Source organism: Manis javanica, chromosome 15 (assembly GCF_040802235.1).
Source record: "Manis javanica isolate MJ-LG chromosome 15, MJ_LKY, whole genome shotgun sequence".
NCBI classification, from domain to species: domain Eukaryota; kingdom Metazoa; phylum Chordata; class Mammalia; order Pholidota; family Manidae; genus Manis; species Manis javanica.
The window spans coordinates 76,678,857-76,705,995 of NC_133170.1; the positions used below are offsets into that span (position 1 = coordinate 76,678,857).

Sequence of the window (27,139 nt, forward strand, 5' to 3'; positions counted from 1 at the left end):
CTTTTCTGGCATCCCTGAAAATATTAATGCATTTTATTTCTCCCATCTCGGCCGAGAGGCTGGGGAAATAAAACTGGCCAAAAATCAATACAGCAGAGTGGAAAAAAGCAGAGCCTTTGCAGTCAGGTAGGCCTAGGCTCAAGTCCCAGCTCTGTTGCTGCTTGGCTGTGTGACCTTGGGCAATTCACTTCACCTCTCTGTGCCTTAGTTTCCTCATCTGTTAAATGGAAATAAACAGAGTACCCATATTATGAATTCAATTTTTAAGTTCTTGGGAAGGGATGAGACCACCTACTATTCTGCTTCTGCCCACAGGAGATGGGAACTGACAGGAGCACCTCATGACAAGCAGTGCTAGCTGCCGGCTTTGTATGTGCCTCTCAACCACCTGAAAACACACCCTCTAGGTGGGCACTGGGGATGCAGTGGTGATTGAACCAAATCCCCATCACCAAGGAGCCCACTGTTTGCTGCCATCTCTTAGGACCTAGGGATAAAATGTATCCCCAATCTGTAGATGAAAAAACTGAGAGTCAGAGAAGTTCATGGAACTGCCCCAAAACTAGACATCTAAGAAACAGAGCAGAATTTCACACTCCAGAGCCAGGCTCCTTCCCCTGATATTCCTGGCATACAGCAGGCACTCAAGAAATGCTCCCTAGAGACCACAACAGCAAATGCAGCTACTACGCACATCCATAGAAGGCTCTGGAAAGGATCTGGTACTTCATATTGTCACAGAGAAGCTTCAAGGGAGCCCTGGGGACAGAGAAAGAAGGAGACACTTAGATCAACGTGCGGCCAGGTTTCCTGGAGGAGCACAGCTCAGTATCTCCAGGGAGCACATTACGGCCAGCCAGCCAAGGGGACCGCTGGGGGGACCACTGTTCCTACCCAGGAGCGTCACTGCCTCCTCCTTCCGCTATCAGCATGGGAAGTCGCCCCTCCCCAACCCTCTGTCCCTGTGGTTTGGAAGGGGCTGATTCTACCAGGTAAATGACTCAGGCTGGAGTCACTCTGCTTGGATCAGAGGTGGTCACATGATCCAATGTGGGCCAATGAGAATCAGCCCTGGGACTTTGGTTGGAAGTCCGAGGAAAGATACTCTTTTCTCTGCCTGAGTTCCTAAGTCAGTGGATATAAGGCAATAGCTGCTGGGATCCATTCTTGCCTCTGAATAGGAAGCCTCTGCCTGAGAATGAAACTATCATAGAGGCAGGTAGAGGTAAGCGCTGAAGAAACAGATTTCTGTCTTGACACCTGGTTCCAGCCATGCCTGAAGTCACTGCATCTCTGGACTTCTCAGTTCCGGCAACAGATTTTCTTTTTTACTCAAACCAGATTGCAGTGGGTTTCTGCCACTTTCAGAAAGAGTTCTGACTTCAAAAGTCACCCACCTAAGCCAGACTGAGCCAAACTGGGATTTAGAGTCTAGCTAACTGCAAAGTAGATGATACCTGAGCTTCCTGCATGGGAATTTTGGGGGGCTGTTTTGGCTGAAAGAGGAGAGAGAAGAAAGGCCCCAGCACTGCTGGAGAACACAAAGAACTGCTGAGGGGGGTGTCTGCATGCTTGCAGAGAATAGCATGGAGGAACGTCTGCATGTTTAGTCTCAGGATATCCCAGGGGACACCCAGGAAAACCCAGGCAGAAAGGGGAGGAGGCAGGCTACAGTCCTCCAGTGATGCACATGGAGGCACTAAATATTAACGTCACCCTCTTTGAGCCTTCAGGTCGGTAAGGCTCAAGCCTGTTCAATTTATTTAAGAGCAGCATCACACTGACAGCTATTCCACAGTAGCTGGGCTCTCTGGAAGGTGATGAGCTGCCCATCACTACCTGATGTAAGCAGATGTGATGAGAGGGGGTACTAGGTTAGAACAGCATTGTTCAGTGGCCCATGGACCATCAGCCCAAGAATCGCTTGGAATTCCTCCAACATGTGGATGCCTGGGCCCCACACAGCCCTACTCAATCAGGACCTCTAGGGAAGTAGTTTAGGAACTAGGATGTTTTGCTACCTCCCCCGGGTGATTCTGCTGCATATTAAAATGTGAGAACCTCTGGTTATATGAGTGCTTCTCAAACTTAAAAGTACACACATGATCTTGGAATCCTGTTAAATGCAGATTCTGCTTCAGTGGGTCCGGGAAGAGAGACTGAGAATCTGCTCAGGTGACAATTCTGCTGGCCCACAGCTCACACAGTAAGAGCCAGGGCTCAGGTGACTTCAAACATTTGACGTCAGCCCCTGACCCTTACAATCCCATGGCTGCAGAATGGACCACCCACTGGGACAGAGGCACAGGAAGGAAAAAAGATTTCATTCTCCCAGGCCAAGCCAGGCTGGGTCAGTAGGAAGTAAGATCAGACTCATGAACAGGCAAAGTAGTTGTTCAAAGAGACAAAAGCTCTATAGGCAAGGAAAGAGATGATCTGGGCATTTAACTTCATACATTAAAATAGGAAGTGTCACTTCCTGAACATTACCACGTGCCAGGAATCACATGCTGGCCATTTTAAACCATCATTTGATTTGCCAATACAATAGCTGTATAAGGCAAGCACAGTATCCTCATCTGGTGGAGAAGCCAACTGAGGCATGTGTGATTGTCATTAAGCAGTATTTCTAGTTTCTGCCTTCCAGGAGCATAGTGGGACTGCACTTCCTGGCACCTTGTGGATGGGGCCAGTGAGGTGTGAGAGGAAATGAAAGGTGCTGCATTCAGGCCAGAGCATTTCTAGAGCTCAAGCCCTCCAGAGCTACTTTTCCCTCTGTCACTGATTGGAAATATTTAAGATGGTGGTGGCTTGAATAGAGGAAGCAGAACCCCCAGCTGACCCATGATGTACACACAGCATGCATGACAAATAAACCTTTGCTTTGTTGTAACAAGCCACTGAGATTTTAGGACTGTTTGTTACTGCGACATAACCTTGTTTATCCTGATCAATACATGTAAAGAAGCTCCAACAGCTGGGACTTCACAGCTCTTGGATTTAACCCAGACCTGGGTGACTCCATAGCCTATGTTCACTCCTCTGAATTCAGTGCAGGGAAGACATGGGTATCTGCAAACTGGTCACAGCTCAAGCCCCTCATACCTCTCATGGTTGCAGCCGTTGGCTGATCCGCCGTCAGCTGAGCCACTCTGTGAACAGGACGAGCAGGAGGACTTCCGGGGGCTGGGGTGCCATAGGGATGGCAGGCTGCTCACAGAGACATCCGTAAGGTCCTGGGGGACTGTGGTGACAGAAGGAGCAGAGGAAGAGTCCTGCTTAAGCCTGTGGGGTCACAGCAGCCTCATCCCAAGGCAAGCAGCTCACTCCCGGGCCAGAACAGGGGCAGGGAAGGACCCTGAATGTGACAGTAGGAACCAGAAACCCCAATAGTTGTCTGACCCAGACCTCTGAGCCCATCTGATACAATGAAAGCCACCACCGAGATCTGGGGCCCCCAGGGGCCAGGCAGAGCTGATGGCAGCTGAAGAGAGAGAGAGAGTCCAGAGCCAAGAAAGCAGACCCAGTCCCAGAGCAGGAGGCCAAGCCTCGCCATGTTGTCACTCACTTGTCCTCACAGGAGGCTGACAGGAAGGAGGGGAGGCCTGCTGGGGGCTTCTGGGGAAGGCTGATGGTCCTGAGTCCCCAGAGGTAGACTTTCTGGGAGAGCGCGTCTCTGGTGGTGAGATGGCAGGGAGACCAACTCAACAGATGAGGCAGGACAAGGGCAAGGGACCAGCGGATCCAGGCTGAGGGCACCGGTGCTGTCCGTGGTGCTGAGACACACAGCTGTTCCACCAGGCGGGTCTCAAACGGGTTGGCAAACCCCCAGAACCACTTGTTAAAAACCCGCGTGCCTGTACCCACCCCCTGACCTACTGAACTAAAATCTCCTGAAGAAATAGTCTCTGGGTCTGTATTTCAAAAACAATTTTGATAATAGCAGTTGGAGAACCAAGAGGACATGACTGATCTCCTAACTCCTGGACACTGGTGACTGCGATCAGCTGCCCTCAGGATACAACCCTTGGAGTTTCTCCTCCTGTCCTCTTCCCCAGCTCCCGGAAAGCAGCGGTGTCTGCACTACTGCGGAGTGTAACTGTGACACCCCCATCACAATGTCCGTAAGTTAACCTACCGGCCTCTTGGCAGTTCTAAGCAGGTGCAGAAGTTTAATTTTCTTTAGGACAGGGTAAATGTTTTCTGTAAAGAGCCAGGTAGTAAATATTTTAGGGCTCATGAGCCATCTAGTTACTATCATGCCCATTCAATTCTAATGTCCTAATGCAAAAGCAGCCCTTCACGAAATGCAAAGAAATGAACATGGGTATGTTCTAGCAAAACTTTATTTATGGACACCGAAATGTGAATTTCCCATCATTTCCACATGTCACCAAATACTGTTCCTTTTCAATTTTTTTTTCAATCATTTAAAAAGGTAAAAACCATTCTTAGCTTTGTGGGCTGAAAAGAATGAGGCTAAATCTGGCTGTGGGCCCTAGTTTTGCCAAGCCCTGCTCTGGGAGATTAAGAGAAATGCACATTTGCCCCATATGGCATGCCTCCCCAAGGGTGATTGGTAATACCTGCCTCTCCCCTCAGGCCCTGAGGGACATGGGCACTGTGGTCCAGGCCCCACACAGCATCAGAGCTCAGCAGCTGACCAGGCCCACCCCTACCCACGGACAGAGGAGAAAGCTGCCTACACAGTGAGGTTCTCAGGGCCACCAAGAGTGGCGTTTTACAGTACTCCTCCCCAGGCAGACTCACCAGTGAGCTGGACAAGAAAGACCAGTAAGCCTCTGTAAAATATTCTAGAAAAGTATCCCCAGTTCTCTGCTAATCTCAGTGAAGCACTGATCAGTTTCACCCATGTCTGGCAAGCATGCCTCCACCTTCAGCCCCTCACACCCTGCAAACATCACCAATGGATTCCACCTCCATCACCCTGGGGACCAAGACTCAAATGACAACATGGCAGAGGTGGCCAGCACCCAGCCCCAGGGGTGGGGTAGCTCAGACATTACTGGGAGGTGACTGCTTCGGGCTTGGCAGGGGAGGGTGGGGTCCCATCTGGTTCGTGCCCACTGACTGCCTCTGGCTACCCCCAGCATGGACTGGCCCGCAGGAGCCACCATCCAGGCAGGGCCCACAGAGATGGGGAGAGTGCTGCCCAAGGGGTCGGGAGCAGCTTGAGACACAAAACAAAGGCATGGGTCAAATGGAAGGTCAGACGTGGGCAGAACACTGAAATGGCTAGAAGCACCAATTCCTAGGATTTGTCCCTCTCCCCTGCCCTGCTCCATGCAGCTCCCATGTATTGTGACTGACTAGAGGAAGAAAGAATGCTGATATTTATAAAGTGCCTACTATGTACTGGGGACCGTGCCAGGCAGGGCTTACCTTATCACCTGTAATGCCCCTGCAAGGGAAGCATGTCCTTTCCCATTTTGCAGAAATGGAAACTGAGGCTCAGAACTTCACCCAAAGCCCCAGCAGGTAGTAACTGGCATAGTTGCTCTTTTTGACTGAGATTCCCTTTCTCTGTCCACTAGCAGCAACTGTCTGTTACTGAATGCGAGTACTATCATTATCATCTGTTACAGATAAGGAAACTGAGGCACACAGTGGTTAAGCAGCATGCCCAAGACCACCCACCTAATAAGTGGTAGAGCTGGGATTCCACCCAGGGGACTGGACCCTGAGATCCTATTAATATTCTCTTGGGGCAATTTGGGCCCCCCAAAGGACATTTGGTGATATCTGGAGACATTTTTGGTTGTCACAACCTGGGAATTACGATATGCTACTAGCAATGAGCGGGTAGATGCCAGCAATGCTGTTCAACGTCGACACCCCCTACCCCAGCACACAATTATTCAGCCCACAGTGTCAACAGTGCCGAGGTTGAGAAACCCCGCACGAGACCAGCGCTGTCCAACAGGAATACAACATGAGCCACATGCATGGCTTACAATGTTCTGGTGGCCACACCAGAAAGAAACAGAGGAAATCAATCTCAACAACATACTCCGTTTAACCCAATGTATCCATCATGTTATCATATAACATATTTAACATAAAATCAACATAAAATTATTGATGAGATATTTTACTTTCTAATTTGTTCCAAGTCTTCAAAACCCAGTGTGTATTTCACATTGACAGTGCATCACGATTTGGACTAGGCACATTTCAAGTGCTGGGTGGCCACAGGGGGCTCGTTCCTGCCAGACCAGACAGTACGATCTCAGCAGCAGAGGAGCCTGGAAATGAATGCCCTTCTCTGTCAACTCATCCTCGTGTTTTAGAACTTGTCTTCGCCTCCTCCATGCACAAGAGTCAGGCAAAGAACCAGGTGGTGGAGATACAGGGGCAAGAAGACACCGAAAGGGAGTTAGAACCATCTGTGGCCACATCATCCCCCCCAGAGGGTGACTCTTCTCTCTTATTCTTTAAGGCAGGCATCTGCCCACTTTTTCTGTGAAGGGCCAGGCAGTAAATATAATTGGCTTGGTGAACTATGTGGTTTCTGTCACAGCTATACAACTCCACTGCTGTGGAGTTGTAAATGAATGGGTGTGGCCATGTTCCAATAAAACTTTATTTATAAGAACAGGCAGTGGGCCAAATTTGGCCCACAGCAAGGGGTTCACCTATTTCTGATTTAGGCACTTCTTCAGAAAGGACTTTTCAAAGCTCACAGATGAAAATCTCAACATGATTGTTTCTGCTGACTCTGTGAGGCTCAGAGGCTCAGGCCCCTGTGAAAATCAGCCAAGCATGTGGACTGAATCTGACCTTTAGGATGAAAGAGGTCAAACTACAGTCAAAACAATCTGCATGAATTGGATGTAGGAAGCACATGCTCTGAAGCCAGACCACCTGGATTCAAATTCCAGCCATGCAGAGGTTTAGCTGTGTGACCCTGGACCAATTTCTTAACCTCTCTGTGCCTCTGTTTCCTCTTCAGAAAATGGGGTATGGTGACAACAATGGCACCTGGCCTGGAAGGGCTGAGGTGAGGATTAATGAACTAAGACCCGGAGAGTGCACAGAAGTGGGCTTGGCACACAGTGGCGCTTACCACATGATACCTACTATTGCTCACTGAGCATCAGTCAAGTAATCACATTGAGCGTTTGATGTATCATCGCACTGACTCCTCCGAATATGCTCCTGGGTGGGGGTACTGTTATCCCCATTCTATAGGCAAGGGAATGAGGCCTGGATCAGGCAGGGCACTGGGCTGTGTTGCAGTGGCAGAATCAAATGCGGTGAGTGATGTGTGCTTTTCTCTAAACGAGCAGGTCTCAGCTGGGGGCAGCCTTGCCCCCAGAGGACGCTTGGCAATGTCTAGAGACATTTCTGATTGTCATGACTTGCTTTGCTACTTGGCATCTAGTGAGTGGAGACCAGAGATGTTGTTCAACACCCTAGAATGCACAGGACAGCCTCCAACCAAAAGAATTATTCCATCTGCAGTGTCAGCAGTGCTGTGATTGAGAAGCCCTGTTCTAAATAAACCAACTTAGCTGGGGTTTCCCCAAAGGCAGACAAAGATTCCAGTCCAAGTAGTTTATTTGGGAGGTGATCCTAAAACGTATGGCCAGGGTGGAGTGAGACAGGAAGGCATAGAGTAAAGGGTTAGTTACCATGCAAGTCACCACTACTGGCAGCTGGTGCTTGACTTCTTGCAGAGACCTCTGGGAGACACACAGAACACATTCCAGAGTTTTCTGACCTAAGGGGTGAGGAGCTGGCCATTTACACACCAATTCCTGCCAGTCTCTGGCTGAGGGCTGCTCCAGGGAGGCACTGATTCCCTGACACCTCTAACCACCTCACCGAGGGACAGAAGGGACCATTAGGCAAAGGGATACTCAGGCTAGGAGCTGGCAGTGGAGCGGCGTGCAGAGGGGTGTGTGTGGGCACAGCTCATGCCTGTTCCACTGGCACACGCAGCGTTGCAACAGGCGAACGTGGACAGGCCCCAAATGAGTAAGACATCCAGCACCCAGCCTGCCCCCCACAGGAGCCTACACACGGCCTGTGGACAGAGTTTCCTGGGAAGGCAGCCACAGGGCACGTGGCCCTCTGATGAACCAGCTCTGGCAGGCCTGTGGGAGCCGTGGGGCCCTGGATAGGCAGGAATGGCCCCAGGCCCTGATCCCAGGTGGGGTGGATGTGGGAATGAGGACTCCAGGACACTCTACGGCTCTCAGTGACACAGGGACACAAGGCTTTGCTCCTAACTGGCCAGGAAGGAACATATGGGAGGAAATACAGGCTAAGCCCAGAACCTAAGGCCTTACAGCCAAGCCTGCCCCACACCTCAGATCCCACTCAGCAATGAGTGAGAACCAGAGTATTAAGCAACCTGGCACAATCAGTCCAATTGCCAGGGAGCAGGTCCGCTTGCAAAAGAGCCTCTCACTGCCCGGCCACCTCACTTACACAAAGGGAGGCTCAGAGGCATTATCCATCAAATGGAACCCACCAAGGGTTAAATACAATGGAGTTTACAGAAAGAATCTATAACTGGCTATTGATTTGTTTAACAGAAATCCATACAGCACTTCATCAATGCCAGGCCTCCTTCTGAGAACTTTTCAAATATTGACTCATTTAATTCTAATAATCCCATGGGGATGATAATCTTAAATAACAATGGTTTCAATTAACTAAGCATCTATTTCATGGCAGTGACTATGCCTGTTGTTGGACATACGTTAGCATCTTGCAGGCTAGTGTCTAGTGCTTTGCTTCTCCTCTGCTTGTTAAATATCACTTATTGAGGACCTACTGTGTGCAAGGCCTTCTTCTATGGGCTTTACATTGATCACTTCATTATCTCATGAATCCTAACAACAATATATTGAAGTAAAAAAGTCATAACAACAACAATATAATAGCAACTAATATTTCAGTGTTCTATGCCAAGTGCCTTATCTCATTTTTCTATGAACATCCCCATTTTACAGATAAGGAAACTGAGGCACAGAGGGGGTGAAGCCAGGATTCCAGAGCCCATGTCACTGCCACTACTCTATACCACCTCCCACCCAGCAGCATCTTTATTAGCTAAATAGTCAGTGGTTTTCTCATTTGCAGGGAAACTAAGGCTGCCAGGAACAGGGCCCAGGAACAGGGCAGCTTACCGAATTCAGACTGCATGCCAGGGTAGATGATCCTGAACACGTAATCCGTGGCCTCGTCATCTTCCTTGTCTGAAGATGTGGACTCGGCGGAACCCTGAGGGCTTCGCTTGCGCAGTTTGGGAAATACTTTGCCCTGAAAGAACACATCTGGCGCATGGCCCCTGGGCACACCTGCCTTCCAGCCTATACAGCCTGAGGGTCCTGGCAGGCATGCATGAGCCCAGCAGCCATATGAGGACCCACAGGCAGGGGCGACCGTGCCCCACGGCAGACCCCCCTCACCCCGGGCTCCCCATTCCACCCCACACTCACTCACCTTCCCGCGCTGAGACCAGAGTGGTGGGTCCAGCTGCCCGTGGGGGAGCAGCCCATTCTCCAGGCATGAGAGGAACTGCAGGAGGTGCCCTCCCTTGGGGAAGCGGAAGGGCGGCCTCTGGATCCCATCCTGGCTGACCAACACCACTGTCCCGCCGCTGTCCACTGCCACCGGGAGCCAGCCAGAGAAGACCCAGCAGGAAGTCACTAGGAGGTGTATGGATGGGCCCTCCCAAAAACAGCCCCCCAGGCATGCTGAGGCAGACCACACACCTGCCCGAGGCTCTGGGAAAGGCCTGGGCAGAGGGTCAGGGGCAGTTTCCACTTCCGAGCCCCTTTCATCCCACCTATCATCGTTGACTGGGGACTGTAGGACATGGTCAGGAAGAGTGTAGTCGGCCTCCCTGAAGTCACCCACCAAAGAAAATAATGCCTCCAAACACCCTGGAGTCCTCAAGCACCCTCTACAAATCTACCAGACCTATTTTAGGATGGAGGCTTTTAGACCTACTACTCTAGATAGTATGTATTGAGCACTCAGTTTATGTAAGCACAGCACATTAGTGGCGGTGCCTTGTTATAATACTTGAAATACCCTATGAGGCATATCTAGTATTGCCTATTCATCAATATGAAACTGAGGCCTAGAGAGGTTGTGTAACGTGCCAACGTCACACAGCTGGTAAGTGGGAGGGCCTGGATGTGAACCCAGGTCTGTCACATTCAGTCAGCTTAATGTTTTGTGCCTTGGCAGGGCACAGATCCCTTACTTTCTAAAGCAGGATGGCCATCAGCTTGCTCTGAATATACCTTCTTTGAGCTTTAAAGGGGAACCCGAGTTATTAATCCCAGATCTTCAGGGTGCTGACTCTAGAGTGACAAAGACCTGACTTTGAATCCAGGCTCTAAGGTTCACAGGCTGTGTGCCTGTGCTAAGCTGCTTCCTCACCTCTAAAACAGGAACGACGGCGCCTCTACCTGTGGGCTGTTGTGATGATTAAATAATGGGCATGTAACTATATGGAACCACGCCTGGCACATGATAAGCACTCACTAAATACCAGCAGCTAAGTCCATCACGGGCTTCAGGCTGAGGCCTCAACATACATCATGTGAGCCCCACAAGCCCGCGAGCAGGTACTGCTGGATCCCCACTTTACAGATGGGGAAAATGGGGCTCACAGAGGTGACGTCATTAGTTTGAGACTGTGCACGCAGTAAGGGGGTGGGGGCAGGCAGGGGATCCAGGAGGAACACCTCAGCCCCACGCCCCCGCCGGTCCCTACCTTGCTGGTGGCAGTGCAGGTAGACAATCTCCTCCAGGTGGATGGTCATGGCATAGTCCCAGTAGACACTGAAAGGGGCGGGAGGGTCAGACCTGCAGGGTACCTGCCCACCTCACTGCGGGGAAGGGCCCAGAGGACGTAAGCCCACCCTTCCCACTGGGACCCACCTGTTCCCAACATTAGTAGCCCAGTCTTCCAAGGCTCTATCTCCCTTTCTTTTGGTCTCAGCACCCCAGTTTTCTGAGGATTCCCCTCTCTTACCCCTAGTCCACCTGGCTGGAGCTGATCTCACCCACCCTCCACCCCAAGACTCCAGGAATGGTCACCTGGCCCAGGCCTGGCCAATCAGCATATTCTATTGTTCCAGCCACAGTGTTCGGTTCAGGGATGGCTCCATGAGCCAAGCAGAGCCAATGAGATTCAATTACTGAATTTATATCACTGAGAAAGAAATGCTGTTTGCTAGGAGAGTACTGGTAAGGATGAAATCAGTCTGCAAATCTAGGGGGCCAGGGCCAAAAAAAATAAAAGTCTTCCTGAGACTGGAGTCAACAGTCAGGAAGGCAGCCAAGAGATGGAAAGCCAGATCTTCACATTTGAGTCCCTGGATCCAGCCATGCCTGAAGCCACCGCCCCAGGATTCTTCAGTTCATGTGAGCCAATGCTTAAGTCGGCTTGAGCTCGTTTCCCGTCATGGGTTTCTGAGAGTCTTGACTGAGACTCTAATTCCAGGCCACCATGTGTCCATGTGGTCAAAACAGCCTCTCAACAGCCTTGACTTCACAGGTCCCAGCACAGTGACTTAAAATAGTCTCTGATGGGAGCCTCAGTTTCCTCCTCCATAAAATGGGAATGATAATACCCACCACACAGTGTTGCTGTGGGAATTAAATCACATATTTTGAAGGGCTCAACACAGCACAGATAACAAAAAAAAACTACTTGGTAATGGGCCTTGTGATTATTTACTTGAGGTTTGCCATTTCCAGCTCAAAACCTACTGCTGTCTTGAAAAACACTGCTTTCCGCATCTTACTACACTGATAAGACAGCTACAAGGGAAGGGTGAGGAATCGATAACATAGGTGCATGTTGGAACCACAATTGTTGTTCATGTGAAACACTCTAAGATTGTGCATCAATAATACTTTAAAAATTAATAAATAAATAAAATAAAAACATTGCTTTTCCACTCAAAGCCAGTGGGAAGTGAGGCTCACCGAAGGTCAGGCTTTGTGGCCATGAGACCGCACTGCTCAGCTCTCCCCGCTCCAGGGCACAGAGCTGACCCGCGGCTTCAGGGGCCACCCTGTGGACCCGCCACCATATTTGTGCCAAGGCCATGCTTCCCTTGGGCCACTCGCAGCCGAGACTGAGTATATGGGGGTACATGGATGCCAGTGTGGACCCATTCCCGTGGGGACCCCTCTGACGGTCAGCTTTAGCCTGGGGGCTCCTCCCACCCACTTCCTCCCTTCCCCTCCCGCTCCCAGGGGCAGCCTGGCTCTGGGACCTGAAGGCTCTGCCTGCCTCCTCGCGTCCACCTTCCACGGGTGCCTCCCCCATTAGATCTCTCTTGCACATCTAGGCCAGTCTCGGTGTCTGCTGCTTGGAGGATCCACACTAACCCAGGCTTCAAGATCAGAAGGGTTCAAATCCCTCTTCTACCACCTACACTGCGTCAGTCCCTGCCTGTCTCTGGGCCTCAGTTTCCCAGGCTGTGAAACAAGGAGGCTGGACCAGATGCTCGCTAAGGGACCTTCCTGCTTCAGTCTCGCCAGGGTGCATGGAGCGAATGTCCTTGAAGGACAGTCAAGTACACAAGCATGTTCCGAGGTATGGCTTCTGCTGCTCCCCTCACATACCAACTGTCGGCCAGGAGGTCCTTCCCTGGGCTCGCACGTCATTGCCATCACACAGAGCTGCGACTGCCTGCTTTCTCCTCTGTGTCCCCAGGGGGTGATGAACTCCTGGAGATGTTTTTTGTTCACTTCTGCGAGATGCTCAAGAATATGCAGAATGAATGGCGAACGCCGGGCAACGCGGTAAACTGGGCAACTCTCCAACTGCCCCTGGACACTGGGCAGAGGCACCGTGGCCATCGTCCTTCTGGGCCCATAAAAACTAACACCGGCAGAGCCCGTGGCTAAGTGGTCTTTCCAGGGCCAGACGCCCTGCTCAGGACTCACGCATTTTCCCCATGACTCTTCCCCACACGCCTCTTTGGGGGTTCTGTGACCCCATCTCCATTTCACAGCTGAACAAACTGAGGCTCAGGGAAGTGAAGTCGAATGTCCAAGGTCACTCAACTGGGAAGGAGAAAGAGCTGCTTTTGTTTTCATTTTACACGTCTGGCAGCTTCCTAGAATGGAGTTGCTGGGTCATACGGTAAGGGTTTGTTATAAGAAACTTCCAAACTGGTTCATAAAGTGGCTGTGCCATCAGCAGTGCATGAGGGGCCCAGCTGCTTCACGTGGCAAGCCCGGGATCTGAGCCAAGTCCAGCCTGACCGCAGAGCCCAAACAGCCACCCCGGTGATACTACCTCTCCAGAGTTAGGATCTACGGCCCTGGTGGTACAAGGAGGAGAGCATGCTGGGAAAGACGAGGTCCGGAACCTCCTCAGACAAGAACCACACCCCTTGTCTTCACTGTCCTTTGGTCTCCAGAGAGATGCTGCACCCCTTTCCCACATGCTAACCCCCATATTTCTCACCCCTGGTTGTTCCCCTTCCACTGAGCCCCGGGTTCCAGGTGAGGGTAACAAGGCTGCAAGGGGGTTCAGAGGCCAGGGCTGGGCAAGTCCCCAGCCCCATCGGCAGTGACCGGAAATTCAGATTCAGCTGGAAGTAAATATTGAAGTGCCTGTGATGTCCCTTTTCACAAATAGTCCAAACAGTAGGGAAGTGGCTGAGCTACAGTTCTCAAAAAGTAGCCCAAGGGGAGCCTGGCCTTGGCACAAGTGTGGTGGTGGACTGACTGGGGTGGCCTCTGAAGCTGTTGGTCACCTCCGTTCCCCTTAGCAGAAAAGATGACGCCCAAGCACAGAGTCCCTAGTGATTTGGGCTGGAGGTGGGGTGCTTGGCAATCATTTTGCCCAATGCATCTCCCGAAACATTAGCACCAGAAGTTTCCCGCACACACAACCCGGGGCTTAAGTCCAACCAACAAACAGGTCCTCAGGCTTTGGTGCGTAGTGGAAGGCTCATCAGTGTTTAGGGAGCCCCCACAAACCCTTTGGGAGCCCTTGAGTTCTAAGGAGATCATCTTGTCTATCCCCCTCACTTGACAGAAGGGGAAATTGAGGCCCGGAGAGGGAGAGTGGCGTACCCTACCCAGGGCCCCCAGGGAGTGAGTGAGGTCCGAGCAAGGACCTGGCCCCACACACCCGTTTATCCGTCTGCCCCTCTCCTGTGTCTTCCAGTGAGTGTGAATACGGAGGTAACGACTGTCTCTCCTTTCATGCCTCTGCTACTGCTCTTGTAACTAGCACAGCGCCTAGCACACCATAGCTACTCAGGTAATGAATGAATGAATCCAGGTTCCCTGATCACCTTGCTTTGTTTCACAAAGACTGTCTGAGCTCCTACTATGTGCTATGATCTGGGGCAGGTGCTGAAGAGAAGACATGGGCAAGACAGTCTCCTCGCCTGTACGGAACTGAGGCGTGGAGAGCAAGGCACTCGGTACACAAGTAAGTACAGGTTTATCGTGAGACTGCAGTTTCACAAACGCTCCGAAGGAGACTCAGGGCTCTGTCTGACCCAGACTCCGCTAGGAGGCCAGGGGGTGCCCAACGCCAAGGTTTAGGATGAATAAGCTGAGATAAGCTTCCTGGCCAAGAGCATCTCCTGGGCACCTCACTGCTCCGCCGTGAGGGTTTCTTGATCAGAAACTCTGAAGTCTGGCTGGGGCCGAATTATGAGCCCCGCACTGATCCCGTCTGAGGACAGATGACAATCTCTGCACAGAAAATGACCAGCTTAGAGAGTGGCAGTACCCACATGACGGCCCGGTGTTACCCACACTGAAGTGCACCATTAAACAGAACACAATACGGTGCTCTGGTCATGCTCCTTGGAAAGGGCCCTTATTTGATGTACATACATGTACGTCCACACATCTATATTCACAGATGAAATCCTATCATGTCCCCGTGCTGCTGCAGAATAATTAGCTAGGGGAGAAAGGGTAGGTGGATGGCTGTTAGGGATGGGAGACGGGTACCAAAGTTCTGAATGTTTGTATGTTACAAGTTCTACACAATCAAAACTTTTTAAGAAATCAAGAAAATGTAGAAAAATTGGTTTAGCTGTGGACTGAGAGCAGCAAAACCATTGCTTCTGCCCCCCACGAGCTGCCATGACTCCTCCAGCTGAAATGACCAAGCTGGCCACACCTCCACGCGGTGGCTTCCCTCTGCTCTTCCTGAGGCCTTCTCTGATTGTGCTAGAACACAGCGAGGGCAGCAGGGAGTCCCCGACCCCCGTGTTTCTCTGGAGTGTGCCTCCAAAGCCTTTACTGCTTCTTACAAATCCCAGGATATCACAGGACACAAGCCCTGAACAAGACGCCCACCAACCAGTCCCTCCTGCCTCCCTTTTTACTAAATGACGGGAAAGGTGGCAGCAGATGGGAGAATACTTGCCATTTGCAGGCTTTCAAGATTTTGGTTAAGACTTCTTTCCCTGGGTGGTGTTTTGACCAGGGCTCTGTCTAATTCGCATACCTCAAGATTCTTCTGGTTAGTTCCCGGAGGCTCCTGGGGCACTGAGTTACTCATGAGGACACAGACACAGGGAGGCTGGGCCAAGTGGGTGCTACACACTTCCTTGTGCCAAGGGGAGAGAAGGGACATGGTGACCTACCTCTTCTCATAGTCCAGGTCCCCCACAGACCCATTCATCAGCTGGTTGGGCGTCCACTTCAAGGTCATGACGTCAGCCGTCTGGTGCAGGGACAGGTATCCTGGCACAGCCTCCATGTCATCCCTCTGCAGAGAGAGGAGGACCCAGGCCTGGTCATAGTGCTGGAGTCACCACGGGCATGGACCCTCATCCAGCTGACTCGTGGACACATACCTGGAGCCAAAAGGCTGGGGCTTTCCTTCCAAGGCCGTGTGCATTTGGACAACCCAAGGCCTTCCGGGGGTTCAGAGCCCAGGGCTGGGCAAGTCCCCAGCCCCATCGGCAGTGACCGATGGGGCTAAACAAAGCCATTTGCAGCCAACCACCCAGGTTGGGTTCTATAGGTCCAGCTGTGAATGCTGCCCACCCCCAAAGCTTTCACACCTGCACCTCCAGATGCCCTGCTGCACGGGCAGAGTTGGACGGTTCTTTACAATCCTTTCCTTAACAGAAAGCATTTAATTGGCATCATTTTGGCTTGTCGTAAGGGAGAAAGAAATGGCAGCTGAGCTCATCCAAAGACATTACCCAGTAGCCCCCTCCCCAAATGCCTATGCCTCACCCCCAACCCATCAGCCTGACCCTCTGACCTCCCAACGTGCCTGCAGAGCTTCTCACCACTGTTTTATCCCAAGTGGGGCAGACCGGAGGGGGTTGTGCCCAAGCCTCACACACAGAGGAGGCAGCCCCTCCACCAAATTCACCTCAACTAACTAGACACAGCAACTAACACTGAGCTGCTCGTGTGTACCAGGCTTGGCTCAGCTTCACACCCATGCCCCAGTTGAGCCACACATGTCTGCAGCCCCATGAGGCAGGTGCAGTATCTCAGCCATACATGATGTGTAAACAGATATGTGGCAGCATCTCAGCGATTCCAAGAGGCATGTTTGCTTTCCACATTTTAATGTACCTGAATCAGAGATGCATCTTATGCTCAGTGGCATCTCACAATTGTGATGTATGTCATTGCCTGACCTCATGCAAACTCTGTCAGAGCTGTTCAGGTTGTTGTTACTTTAAGTTTTATACATCGTTGTTACATCACATGTGGAGGACAGGTGCCATTTTAAATGTCTTCAAAAAATGAGACTGTGCTTCAGCTTTGAATCGAAAAGTTGTTGTGTAGGGAGCGAGACTGGGAATAGAGCAACGGAGTGCACGGTGATGTCTGACCCATCAGTCACCACTGCAGGGGGGCCACTACTCCAGATTTTCCTGCAAAGCAACAACGAAGAGCACACGCTTGGAGGAAATGCTGCACCTCCTATGCTCCTGATCGGAGGTCAGCAAACTTCTTCCGTGAAGGGTCAGAGACAGGGAGCACTTTTGGTTTCGTGCGCCACACAGGCTCACTGGCTGCCACTCAGCTCTGCCATCACAGCACGGAAGCAGCCATACATGATGTGTGAACAAACAGGCAGGGGTGTGTTCCAATAAAACTACTTAGAAAAACAGGTAGAGGGCCACATTTGGCTCACAGGCTGTAATTTCTTGACCCTTTCTTCTGATGGAATGGAAAATGATATTTGGTGGAAAAATAAGGAGAGCAATGACTCTCAGTCAAAAAGTGATACAGAAAATTGGACCCTGACATGTGATGTTTTAGGACTATCTTCACTAATGTATTTCAAATATATATTCCTTGGTGTGTGCATATAAGAGTAATGTATAATTTAAAAATATATATCCAAATGGTCTCAAAAGGCCCCTTCAAAAGTGTAAAATAAAATATCCAGGCATTGAGAAAACATTGCATATAATGTTTAATTTCCTGATGCTATGTTTAAAAATGGAGCATCTTAATTTACAGCATCTCAGGTCTAAGGACACAGTCTGGTGCCCACTGTGATGTGGGTCCTAAGGCTCAGCGGGGAAAAGCGACTTGCTCAGGGTCACCCGGCGGTCACAGCTGTGACTGCAGAGCTGGGGTGGCCGACAGTCCGCCCTCTGCTTCCTCCCAGCTGAGCCCAAACCCCACCCTGATCCAAATGGTCTCAGGGAGGGGACCGCAAAGGAGGCATCCCATGAAGAGAGGGGTTTCATGTGCCCTGCTCACCACCCCCGCCCGGGGCCTGGCTCAGTGCTGGGGCATAGAGGGTGACTGGTGAATGGCACAGACTCTGGCCATCCCGGATTCAAATCATAACTCTGCCCCTTACGGCCCCTGTATGAGCCTCAGTGTTACCATCTATATTACTATTCGCTACAAATGTTTATTGTGAGGTTTCAATGAGTTAACACAGTTAGAAGCACTTAGCATGGTGCTGGATGGATAGGAAGCTCTCCATAAATATCAGTTGTGGAGATTTTTATCTTAATATTATAAGCATCTAGCATCTAGCGGGTTCAGAATAAATGTTTGCTAGATGAGTAAGTGATAGCAAGAAAGAATGAATGGACAGATGGCTGGGTGGACACGTAAAGATGGGACTGGAAAATAAATAGACAAATGGATGGATGGATGGATGGATATAAATAGGATGGATGGATATAAATATAGGCAGATGGATAAAGGAATGATGGGTGGATGCATAGATGGAGGGGTGGTTGGGTGTAGAGACTGGAAGAGAATTGCTGGTTGATTGGCTGGAAATGTGGATGGATGGATGGGTAGAAGGAAATACTGTCATATGGTGGATGGAGAGATGGAGATGTCGGTAGATGAATGAATAATAGATGAGTGAGTGGTGGATAGATGGATGGACAACCTGGAGCCAGAGGGAATCCCTCCTCCATAACCTGGAGCCAGACCCCCGGGGGAAGGTGGGCCCAGGAAGAACTCTCACCGGCTGGACCAGCACGTTGTTCTTGCCATAGAGCAGGGTGGCCCTGGAGTTCTGGTGCAGGGACTCGACATAGTCACGGGCAGAGAGGGACGGCCGGTCATCCATGCTGCCACTCGAATGCCTCTTCTGGATCTGGTCATGTGAAGGGAGGTGGAGGGTGAGGCCCGGAGCGACCTTCAAGGCCCCCACCCTTTCTCACCTCCACACTAAGTCTGGAACTTAGTCACCCGCACCCCCCCACCCTGTCAGCCCGCCGTTCACCGCACTCACACAGAGGGCCGGACGCTTGGTGGGCGAGTCCTGCCGCAGGTGCGAGCTGTGAATGCGGTGCCTCTGGACAAGCTCGTCGGCCGAGGGGTCGGTCCAGAAGTGATCCGCAGTCTTCATCTTGGTGTACTCCAGGGCGCAGGGCCCCACTGCGGAGCACACGGGGGCTGGGAATCCAGGGCCACAGCAATTCCGCCTCCCGTCTACCTCCAGACGGGGCACCTATTTCACTAACCCTGCCCCCTGCCAGCTAAGGTGCTCCAGGATCCCACTAAGGAGAGGCGAGCATAGATCCTGGGAGCAAGAGCCAGGGAACCAGTGAGGTGTGATGCAGGAGGCTAGACGGAGGTGAGAATGGCCCTTAGGAGGTGCCCCCACCCCCAGAGCCAAGAACAGAGATCCAGGTGAAGCTCAGAGCACCAAACCATTTACCCAGCAAAGACGCAAGGATGGGGCCATCCACAGGGTCCATCAGGAGCGCTTCCTTCTCATAGTATTTACTGCAAGAGAGGAAAGGACACGTAGGTTTGGACGCGACCCACAGAGGGCGCACAATAGACAGCGGCGTGGCGGTTAAGAACAGAGAGGGCTCAATCCCCTGCCTGCCTCCCAGTTACTTCTGGGAGTCTCAGCTGCCCCACCTGTAAATAGGGATAACAAACATTTATCCCATAGGCCTATGGGAAGGATTGGGAGAGAGAGCAGATGTAAGGTGCACAGCACAGCGCTTGGCACGAGCTTCATACAGGCCTATGATCAAGCCTTGGTGAGGGCACCAGAAATAACAATTAGAAGGCTGCTGAGGCCCGGCTAACCATCTGCTTCTACCGCACCTTCCATTTCAGACAGGAAGTCACTTAGAGGCTCAGATTGATGCCGGGGTTCTTGTTTGTGGAGTCAAAGAATGAACTTTGCAAACACTCAAGGTGGGAGAGCAAGGCAGAGGCTTTTATGTAGAAATAAAGTGAGAGGACAGAGCTCCTGGTGCTTGGAGGGGACGAGAGAGGGGGGTGGGGGGGGGTTGTCTAGGAGATTTACGCCGGTTGAGAACAAAGGGCTAGGGATGCAGACCTGCTAAGTGGAACCACAAGGTTTATCTTTGAAGAGACATTCAGTTTCTTATTAGTCCTCCGGTTATTTACAAGAAATTTACTGCTCTGATTTCCTCCCACGATAGCAGCTTCCTGGTCTGGGAGCATATCAGTCAAGACTGCCTGCCCTGCTCCCAAGGTGGGCTGAGTTATTGTCTGCTTGTTAAAGAGTGTGTTAAGAAATTTACTTTTTAACCAATTGGGTTTTTTATTTTTACTTTTTTTCATTTTGGTATCATTAATCTATAATTACATGAGGAACATTGTGATTATTAGATTCCAACCATCACCAAGTTCCCCCCACATAACCAATTGGGCTTTAAAAATGCAATCTTATTCTTAAAATGGAATCCTTCCTGTTTTTACTACCTTGTTTATGACTGAGCTTGCTTGCTAAATCAATTGCCCTGATTGCTACTCACTTGATCAGGGATGGAGGAGGAAAAGCAACACCTGGGTAGAGTAAAAAAAAATACTAAGCTGGGCCCCTCAGCCGCCAAAGCAAATCCCACAGAGGCATGATTGAATTGATACAATGAAGACATGGGCTATGCAGAGGTATTTTCTTACCCCGGGGTGTATTCAAACATTCCAGGCCAAGTTACTCCTGGCTTTTTAGTTTTAACTAATTTCACTGAAGAATTCCTAGTTTGATATTTTTACCCTAGAGAACTAATGTGACTCTGACTTCCCTTAATGTTTAACAGAGTTTTGCTGGGAGTTTCTTTGCACATTGTTACATTGTTGACTGTGATTAACCTGCTTTCTCCCTCCTGCCGCCCCCAGAGGCCCTCACCCTACTCTAAGCCCACAGTCCCTGTCTCAAGATGATGTCTGCTCTTCTAAAGTTACTGAAGCCAATAAAATGCTAATTTTTAGCCTGTGGTATCTCCCCAAAGGCTGCATTAACAGGCCTTCCTGTCCCGATACCTAATGTGGATGACACTGGCCTGACATGCTCAGAAATGCCCCCAGCTTCTCACTCTTCACACATGTGATCCCATGAATACAATGCTTGTGCTGGGTGATTTTGGTTTTGGTTTGTTTGAGTTGTGTAGTTTCTAATTCTTTGAAAACTTGTCCAGTCTAGATACTAACAGAATTTTGGAGTTGGAAATTACTTAGTTCTGATGCTAAGGGATCTCAGGCCCAGAGAGGGTCAGAGACTGCTGCAGACCACACAGCAGGTGGATGCAAGCTATACCCAGCCAGCTTGGCTCTTCCCATCCTACAACAGGGAGTGACGAACACGGGATCTAGAGTCAGAGGGACTGAGTGGGAGCCCAGTTCTGCAACCCCTTCCCTCGCTGTGTGTTGCTGGGTGATTACCCTCTCTGAGCTTTGGTGTCCTCAGTTGTAAAATGAGGAGAATGCGAGAACTCACCTGACCAGATTGTTGGGAGAATTAAATGCTGACCTGCGTGTAGAGCAACAGCACAGACTCTGACACAAGGCAGTTATTACAAGTAGTGGCCACATCATTGCCATTTTACCCCAAAGCCATCTTCTATCAACCAGAATATTGGCTGAAGCAGAACTGACATGACCTAGACATGCTTAACATCAAGTCTCCACAATCTGTGGTCAGATCTGAAGATACTACGTCAAGGCACTTTCCACTCTGCCATTCAGCATCTGTTCCTAACAATCAGCAGCAACATGATCACAAACTTCAGAAAGGCTGCCTTTAAAAATAGCAGGAAGGGTTGGGAGCGAGATGTGACTCTAAAGGGTAGTGCCAGGGAGTTTTTTCAGGGTGATGGGTTCCTTTGGAACAGTTCTAAATCCTGAATGTGGTGTTGGTCCTATGAAATAATACATGTATTAAAATTTTCATAGAACCATATAGAATAAAATTATATATATAAATTGGTGAAATCCAAATAAAGCCTGTCATTTACTTAACTATATTATACCAATGGTGAACCTCCAATTTCTCTGTTCTGTACTTTCATACATATTTTCCCAGCAAATGGGCAAAGAATAAAACATAACAATAAAACCCACTGTGTGTGAAGATGTGGTTAAATAGGTACTTTCATATACCAAAAGATAGGGAGATTCTGATATTTCTCTCTCTCAGGCTGGAAAGGAGGGCTAGCCATGAGGAGTCTCAGATAGTGGATTTGTCAGTGGCTCCCCACTGCTCTTGGCATAATATGCAAGTTCTTTAACCTGACAGGTAAGACCAATGTATCCCCAACATCTAAGTTACTGCCTATCACATAGTAGATGCTCATTAAGTATTTATTGGATTAATTTATACATGCACGGATGAATGGTTGCCAAGAAGACTCATACTATAAAACCTTTACACCAGGTTAATCTGAGCTAGGGAAGAAAATGTAAAAATCACTATTCATTTCTGTAATGTTGTTCTCACTAATGCCCCTTCTTGACTCTTCTCCCAAGTGGCAGTAATCCCTATCCCATTTACCAAAAAATACAGAGGCATAGAGAAACTAAGTGATTCCTTTAGGGCCATAGTTGGTGAATAGACTGTGGGTTTAATTCACAGGAGAAGGAAAGTCCCTAAGATTACAAGATCCTGAATATCCCAATGCAAATATGAAGACCTTGTGTTGCTATTAAGCACCCGAATCTTCCCAAGAATCTACGCTAAGCTAGGTCAGAGTCAAACATCCAGAAGGCCTGTATTTCATCACTTCAAAATCAAGTGGCTTTGTGTGAGAGGGTGTAATTCCCGTGAGGGTCAGCAGGTGGAGGTAGAGCACGCCCAGATAGGTGTCTGGCCTGTCCCACTCACCTGCTGTTCTCCACAAGGTAACGCACAATTTTGTCCAGGACCTTCTCAAACAGGGCAGTACGGATCCAAAGGTGCTTGATGGCAAGTGGGGACAGACTGGGCAGCTTCGGCAGCTTCCGCACGTTCTCCTGGAGGCCCTGGATCTGGTTTCGCCTTCAAGGCCAGTCAAGGAGGAGAATAGATACTCACTATAGAGGAGATCCCACAGGACCACTATGCAAATGGAAAAATGTTCAATTTCTCTAGAAAATGAAGGAATGGCAACTGAGACAACATTGAGAGCCCACATTGCTCTGTGTAAAGAGTTGAGAAAATAGTAATATCCAGTGGATGTGAAGATGTGGCTAAAGACACTTCCATACACTGTTGACGGGCAACCCAGATTCTCATACTGATATTGCTCTCCATATTTCTCTCTCTCTCTCTCTCTGCTGGAAAGGAGTGCTGGCCAAGAAGAGTCTTGCATCATCTCCTTCAGGGGCTCCCCACTGCCCTGGAGGAGCAAGCTTTTCCACATGACAAGCAGAGTGCGCCATGACCTTGCCGCGGTTCTCCTCTGCAGCCGTCCCTTCCTCTCCTCCCCGGACCCCCCGCGATGCAGCCAGAGACATCCCCGAGGCTGCCAGGCGCCCACCTGAGCACTTGCCAGGAGCTGCTTCTTCCCTGTTTCCCTCCCCGGCCCACTCCCAGGCTGGCCCCTCCTCACTCTTCAGGTCTGTGAGGGCGTCCCTCCCTTCAGGAAGCCCTCCTGGGCCACTCAGAGCTGGGGAGGGGCCCCCCCTGTGCTCCCTCAGCCTCCTCTGTAACTTCCTCATCCCTTTTCTGTCTTCCCCTCCCCAATGTGACCTTGAGGGCACGGACTAAGCAATTCACTACCTTTTTAAATAAAATACTTCAGAATCTACCATGTGGCAAGCATTGGCCTTTTTCATGTCTGTGTCTCCACAGTGTCTGGCATATAGGAGGGGCTCATAAGTAGTTCCTGAATGACTGATTACATGAATGAATGAGTGGCTCTCTTTTACCACTTGGCATGGGCACCTCTAGTTCGTGCAGTAGGAACTCCCAATATTATGGAAGGGCCATGGAATTCCAGCCCTTTAAGAAGCTATCAGCAAACACCTGGGAATTTAGCAGATGGATTGAAGTTACCAGAAGACCAGATGGCTGAGGGGTCAGATTCCAAATGGGAGTTTGCAATGCCAAACCCAGAGGCCAGCCCATCGTGCAGTTCTGGCCAGCAGCCCTAGGCCGGCAGGGCCTGCAGCGCAAGGAAAGGGCCATTTCTCATGCTGTGAAGTGGAGTGATCTCCCACGGCAGAGACAGCAAACACATGGCATGCATGCCTGTCTCTCCATTCTCCTGCCCATAACAGACATAGCTAATCAACCCATGCACTCTTTCCCATGAATCCCAACCATTTGAAGCCCAATAAGCTCTAGAATCTTTCATGACACAATCCCCTGGGCAGCCACTAGAATCAACTGGAATTGGAACCTATCTGCCATCCTTTGGCCGTGCAGTTGGGACTCCAGGGGTGGCTCTGGTGGAAACACTCCTGTACACACACACTCAGGTCAGGAGCTGCCTCCCGATACATAAAATCAGCCACAAAGAAAAGTGAGTGAAGCTACGTCTCCCCTCCAGTGGTTGCCTCAATGTGAGCTACTGCTCCATGCAATCGGAAACCAATTACTACTGTCCTGCCTCCCCATCCCCTGGAATAAGAAATCCAAATAGCCAATTAACTCATGAGTAATAGAGAAAATATGAATCAAAACCATACACCATATCTCATCACAAACTGGCAAACAAATATTGTAAAATTTTGGTAGCCAATGCTGGTGAGGAAATGTACACACTGTGCGTGAGAGAGCAAAATGATTCAACTTCTGAAGGGAAGTTTGTCAAAAACTCTAAATTTTTAAAATTTGAATTCCATTTATTTTGGAAACAGGTGATACAGCCACATACTTGAGAATTCCAAAAGTACCAAAGTCAAAACACTCCTCCCTCCCCAGCCTGCTTCCCTTCTGAAGCCAGAATATTGTCTATTTCCAGGATTTATGTATACACAAAGCAAATAAATGTGTGGCCAGCTTATGACACACAAATGGCACCACAGTTTACACCCACTAGTCCCTCTCTTAAAATTTTACAAACTCAGAACACTGCTTGAAATTTATCCTGAAAACATCACCATGGGTTTGCACAATGATTTACCTACAAGGATGCCTTTTATCATATCATTACAATAGTGGAAAATGGGAAACAACCTAAATACTCAACTGTTGAGCAGTAGGTTATGGTATAGCCACACAGCTATTAAATGAAGCCACTGAAATGGTGATATAGAAAAATATTTGCTAACATGTTAAGTTGGTTTTTACTATATGTTATAAAATGGAAAAGATAGCCATAAAAAGGTATATTCATATTGTATTTCACATAATCAAATATTTCAAATAACGTTAAAATTAATACTCACATTAAAATAAAAAATATCAATGTGGTCACACATGGAGAAGGTTGACAGTGGTTTTCTTGTAGTTAAATTACAAGTTTTGGGGTTTTTTTCATATTTGTTTTAATGATGAGCATGAATGAATTTTATAATTAAGTAGAAAAGTTATGTAAGAAATCAGATTGTCTGGAAACATAAGCACTTAACCCTCAAATGAGTCTCAGTCCCCTCAATTAGCCTTCATCTCTAAATGATGGGGAGAGGGGTAGACCCACTTCAGAAGCTACCGGAATGGAAAGACCGAGTTCATGGCCATTTGCCTTCACGCAAACTTGACCAGGACCAGTTCTCTTAGAAAAACCCTGGCAGCCTCCCCAGTATCAGAGAGTCCTTGAAGAGAGAATGACAGGCTGGGGGGACTTTATAATAGAGTGTTTGCTGAACGGAGGTTGCCAGGCGCAGAGTGGGAAGGCCCTCTCGCACCCTTCCATCTGCGAGCCCCTAGGGCTCAGCCTCAGTCCCCGATGCCGGGGGTCCAGAGCACCCTCTCATTCACATGTCTTCCCCTGCTGCATCCAGGAGTTTTTCTACAATATCAAACACAGTGACCTGGTGAAGAAGTCCCTGGACATCTCAGTCTGGGACTATCACATCGGCAAGTCCAACGATTACATTGGTGAGTGTTCCCAGCTCCCAGAGAAAACCTCATCTTCTGTCCTCCCAGGAGACGAGAGCCTTATCTGAGGCTGTACAGAGCTGAGGGCGGCCCTTTCCTGCGCGTAGCCACATTGTCTAAAGGCTAAGTTGGGCCCCATTGGCCTGATTTGAGTCTCACCTGCAGATGCCTTTAGATGAAAGAGCTCACCAAGCCAGGGAGATTCAATCACAATTGGTTATTTACTGAATAAATCACCTCCAGCAGAATAGTTAAATCACAGCAGATTGGGGTCTGTGGCCTCTGTGGACAACAGGGTGCAATGGCTATCTCCTTAATCTATTGGCAAGTTCAGGATGAAGGTTTTGATTTTCGCAGCCCCCTCCAAATGGTGAGGAAGAACAGTCACTAAAGATGGAGCAGGGAGGGAACCCCAGGCAGGGGAGACGGTGGGAGCAAAGGTGTGGAGGCAGGGTTGTGCGGCTGACGAAACTGACTCTTTGGAAATAGGTGATGAGAACCCGGAAGTAATAGGAGAGAATTATGAGGGAGTAGGGTGGTGATTAGTAGAAGGTCCTAGAAAATAGATGATTTAGGAATGACTTGATGCCATAATAGGGGGTCCTTGCAGGTTCTTGAGTATGTGGTCTGTAGGCAGAGAAGGCCAGTAGTAATAATAACATCATGCCAGTAATTGTCCATAGAGAAATGGATCCGCTTGGTGGAGGGGGTCCGCTTGGTGGCAGTTTTTCCCTAAATAGACATTTGGGTCCAAAATGCGAGTCCCATGCATCTCTCCAGTCTGCCCACCTGCCCCTATCTTCCCATCTTGTCCCCCAGGAGGCTGCCAGCTGGGGGTCTCAGCCAAGGGAGAGCACTTGAAACACTGGTACGAGTGTCTGAAAAGCAAGGACAAGAAGATCGAGCACTGGCACCAGCTACAGAGCGAGAATCACGTGTCAGGCGATTAGGATGGTGGCCAGGCCCCCCCAGGCCCTGTCCCACCTGTGCCCAGTCACCCCTAGCCTGCCCCAGCTGCCCGTCACACTCTGGTCTCTCTTCTCCCGGCCTCCCCACCCAGCCCTTCCTGAGCCTGCCTCTGAGGTGCCCCGGACCGCGGGCACTGCTGCCAAAGACCTCCTCCCTTGGCAATGCTGCCAGGCCGCTGAGGATGCGGCCCCTCTGGCCCCTACAGGACGGAGCAGGAGGGCTGGGGGGTGGGCACATTTTACAAGGAGGCTGTTAACTGAACAGACTCTGGGTTTGGGCACGTTACAAAGGTTCTTCACCGTTTGGGACTGTTCTTAGACACCCCTGGCCTTGAACACACACGGACCAACTTGCGTTTCCTGCATCACGTCTGCACGGGTCCTCAGTTTTCAGCTGCCCCAGGCAAGGCTGTGAGGACTAGCGAGCTCTGGGGCAGAACTAGTGCCC

At 49.9% G+C, this 27,139-nt stretch overlaps 2 protein-coding genes across 4 annotated transcripts in view; one reads left to right on the forward strand and one right to left on the reverse strand.

The window, feature by feature from the left end:
- LOC140846471 (small G protein signaling modulator 1-like) overlaps window positions 1-22,881 on the reverse strand; it is a 49,130-nt gene extending 26,249 nt beyond the window's left edge. The window contains exons 1-11 of one of the 3 annotated variants that reach the window (XR_012125596.1): window positions 22,583-22,881; window positions 19,157-19,224; window positions 18,728-18,873; window positions 18,458-18,589; window positions 15,630-15,754; window positions 10,763-10,830; window positions 9,478-9,641; window positions 9,162-9,294; window positions 3,569-3,676; window positions 3,106-3,244; window positions 695-759 (exon numbers count right to left, since the gene is read on the reverse strand). Coding sequence is in view for 2 of the 3 variants with exons in the window: in XM_073222864.1 (XP_073078965.1) it covers window positions 695-759; window positions 3,106-3,244; window positions 3,569-3,676; window positions 9,162-9,294; window positions 9,478-9,641; window positions 10,763-10,830; window positions 15,630-15,754; window positions 18,458-18,589; window positions 18,728-18,873; window positions 19,157-19,196 (1,120 nt within the window). In the remaining variant the exon portion in view is untranslated. The remainder of the gene's footprint in view (window positions 1-694; window positions 760-3,105; window positions 3,245-3,568; window positions 3,677-9,161; window positions 9,295-9,477; window positions 9,642-10,762; window positions 10,831-15,629; window positions 15,755-18,457; window positions 18,590-18,727; window positions 18,874-19,156; window positions 19,225-22,582) is intronic. The other 2 variants (XM_073222864.1, XM_073222865.1) reach the window with 2 other exon arrangements.
- A 2,518-nt stretch (window positions 22,882-25,399) lies between these two features.
- Window positions 25,400-26,840, forward strand: LOC140846473 (rabphilin-3A-like). The gene is made up of 2 exons (XM_073222867.1): window positions 25,400-25,723; window positions 26,543-26,840. Exons 1-2 carry the CDS (start codon window positions 25,450-25,452, stop codon window positions 26,671-26,673), a joined length of 405 nt encoding a protein of 134 aa, XP_073078968.1. The 5' UTR covers window positions 25,400-25,449; the 3' UTR covers window positions 26,674-26,840.
- The last annotated feature ends 299 nt before the right edge of the window (window positions 26,841-27,139 follow it).

What these genes read in the sequence shown, in the direction of transcription:
- LOC140846473 (XM_073222867.1), top strand. Translation starts at nt 25,450, where the DNA reads ATGACAGGCTGGGGGGACTTTATAATAGAGTGTTTGCTGAACGGAGGT. An exon ending in CAAGTCCAACGATTACATTG is followed by an intron (nt 25,724 to 26,542) that starts GTGAGTGTTCCC and finishes CTTGTCCCCCAG; the next exon opens with GAGGCTGCCAGCTGGGGGTC.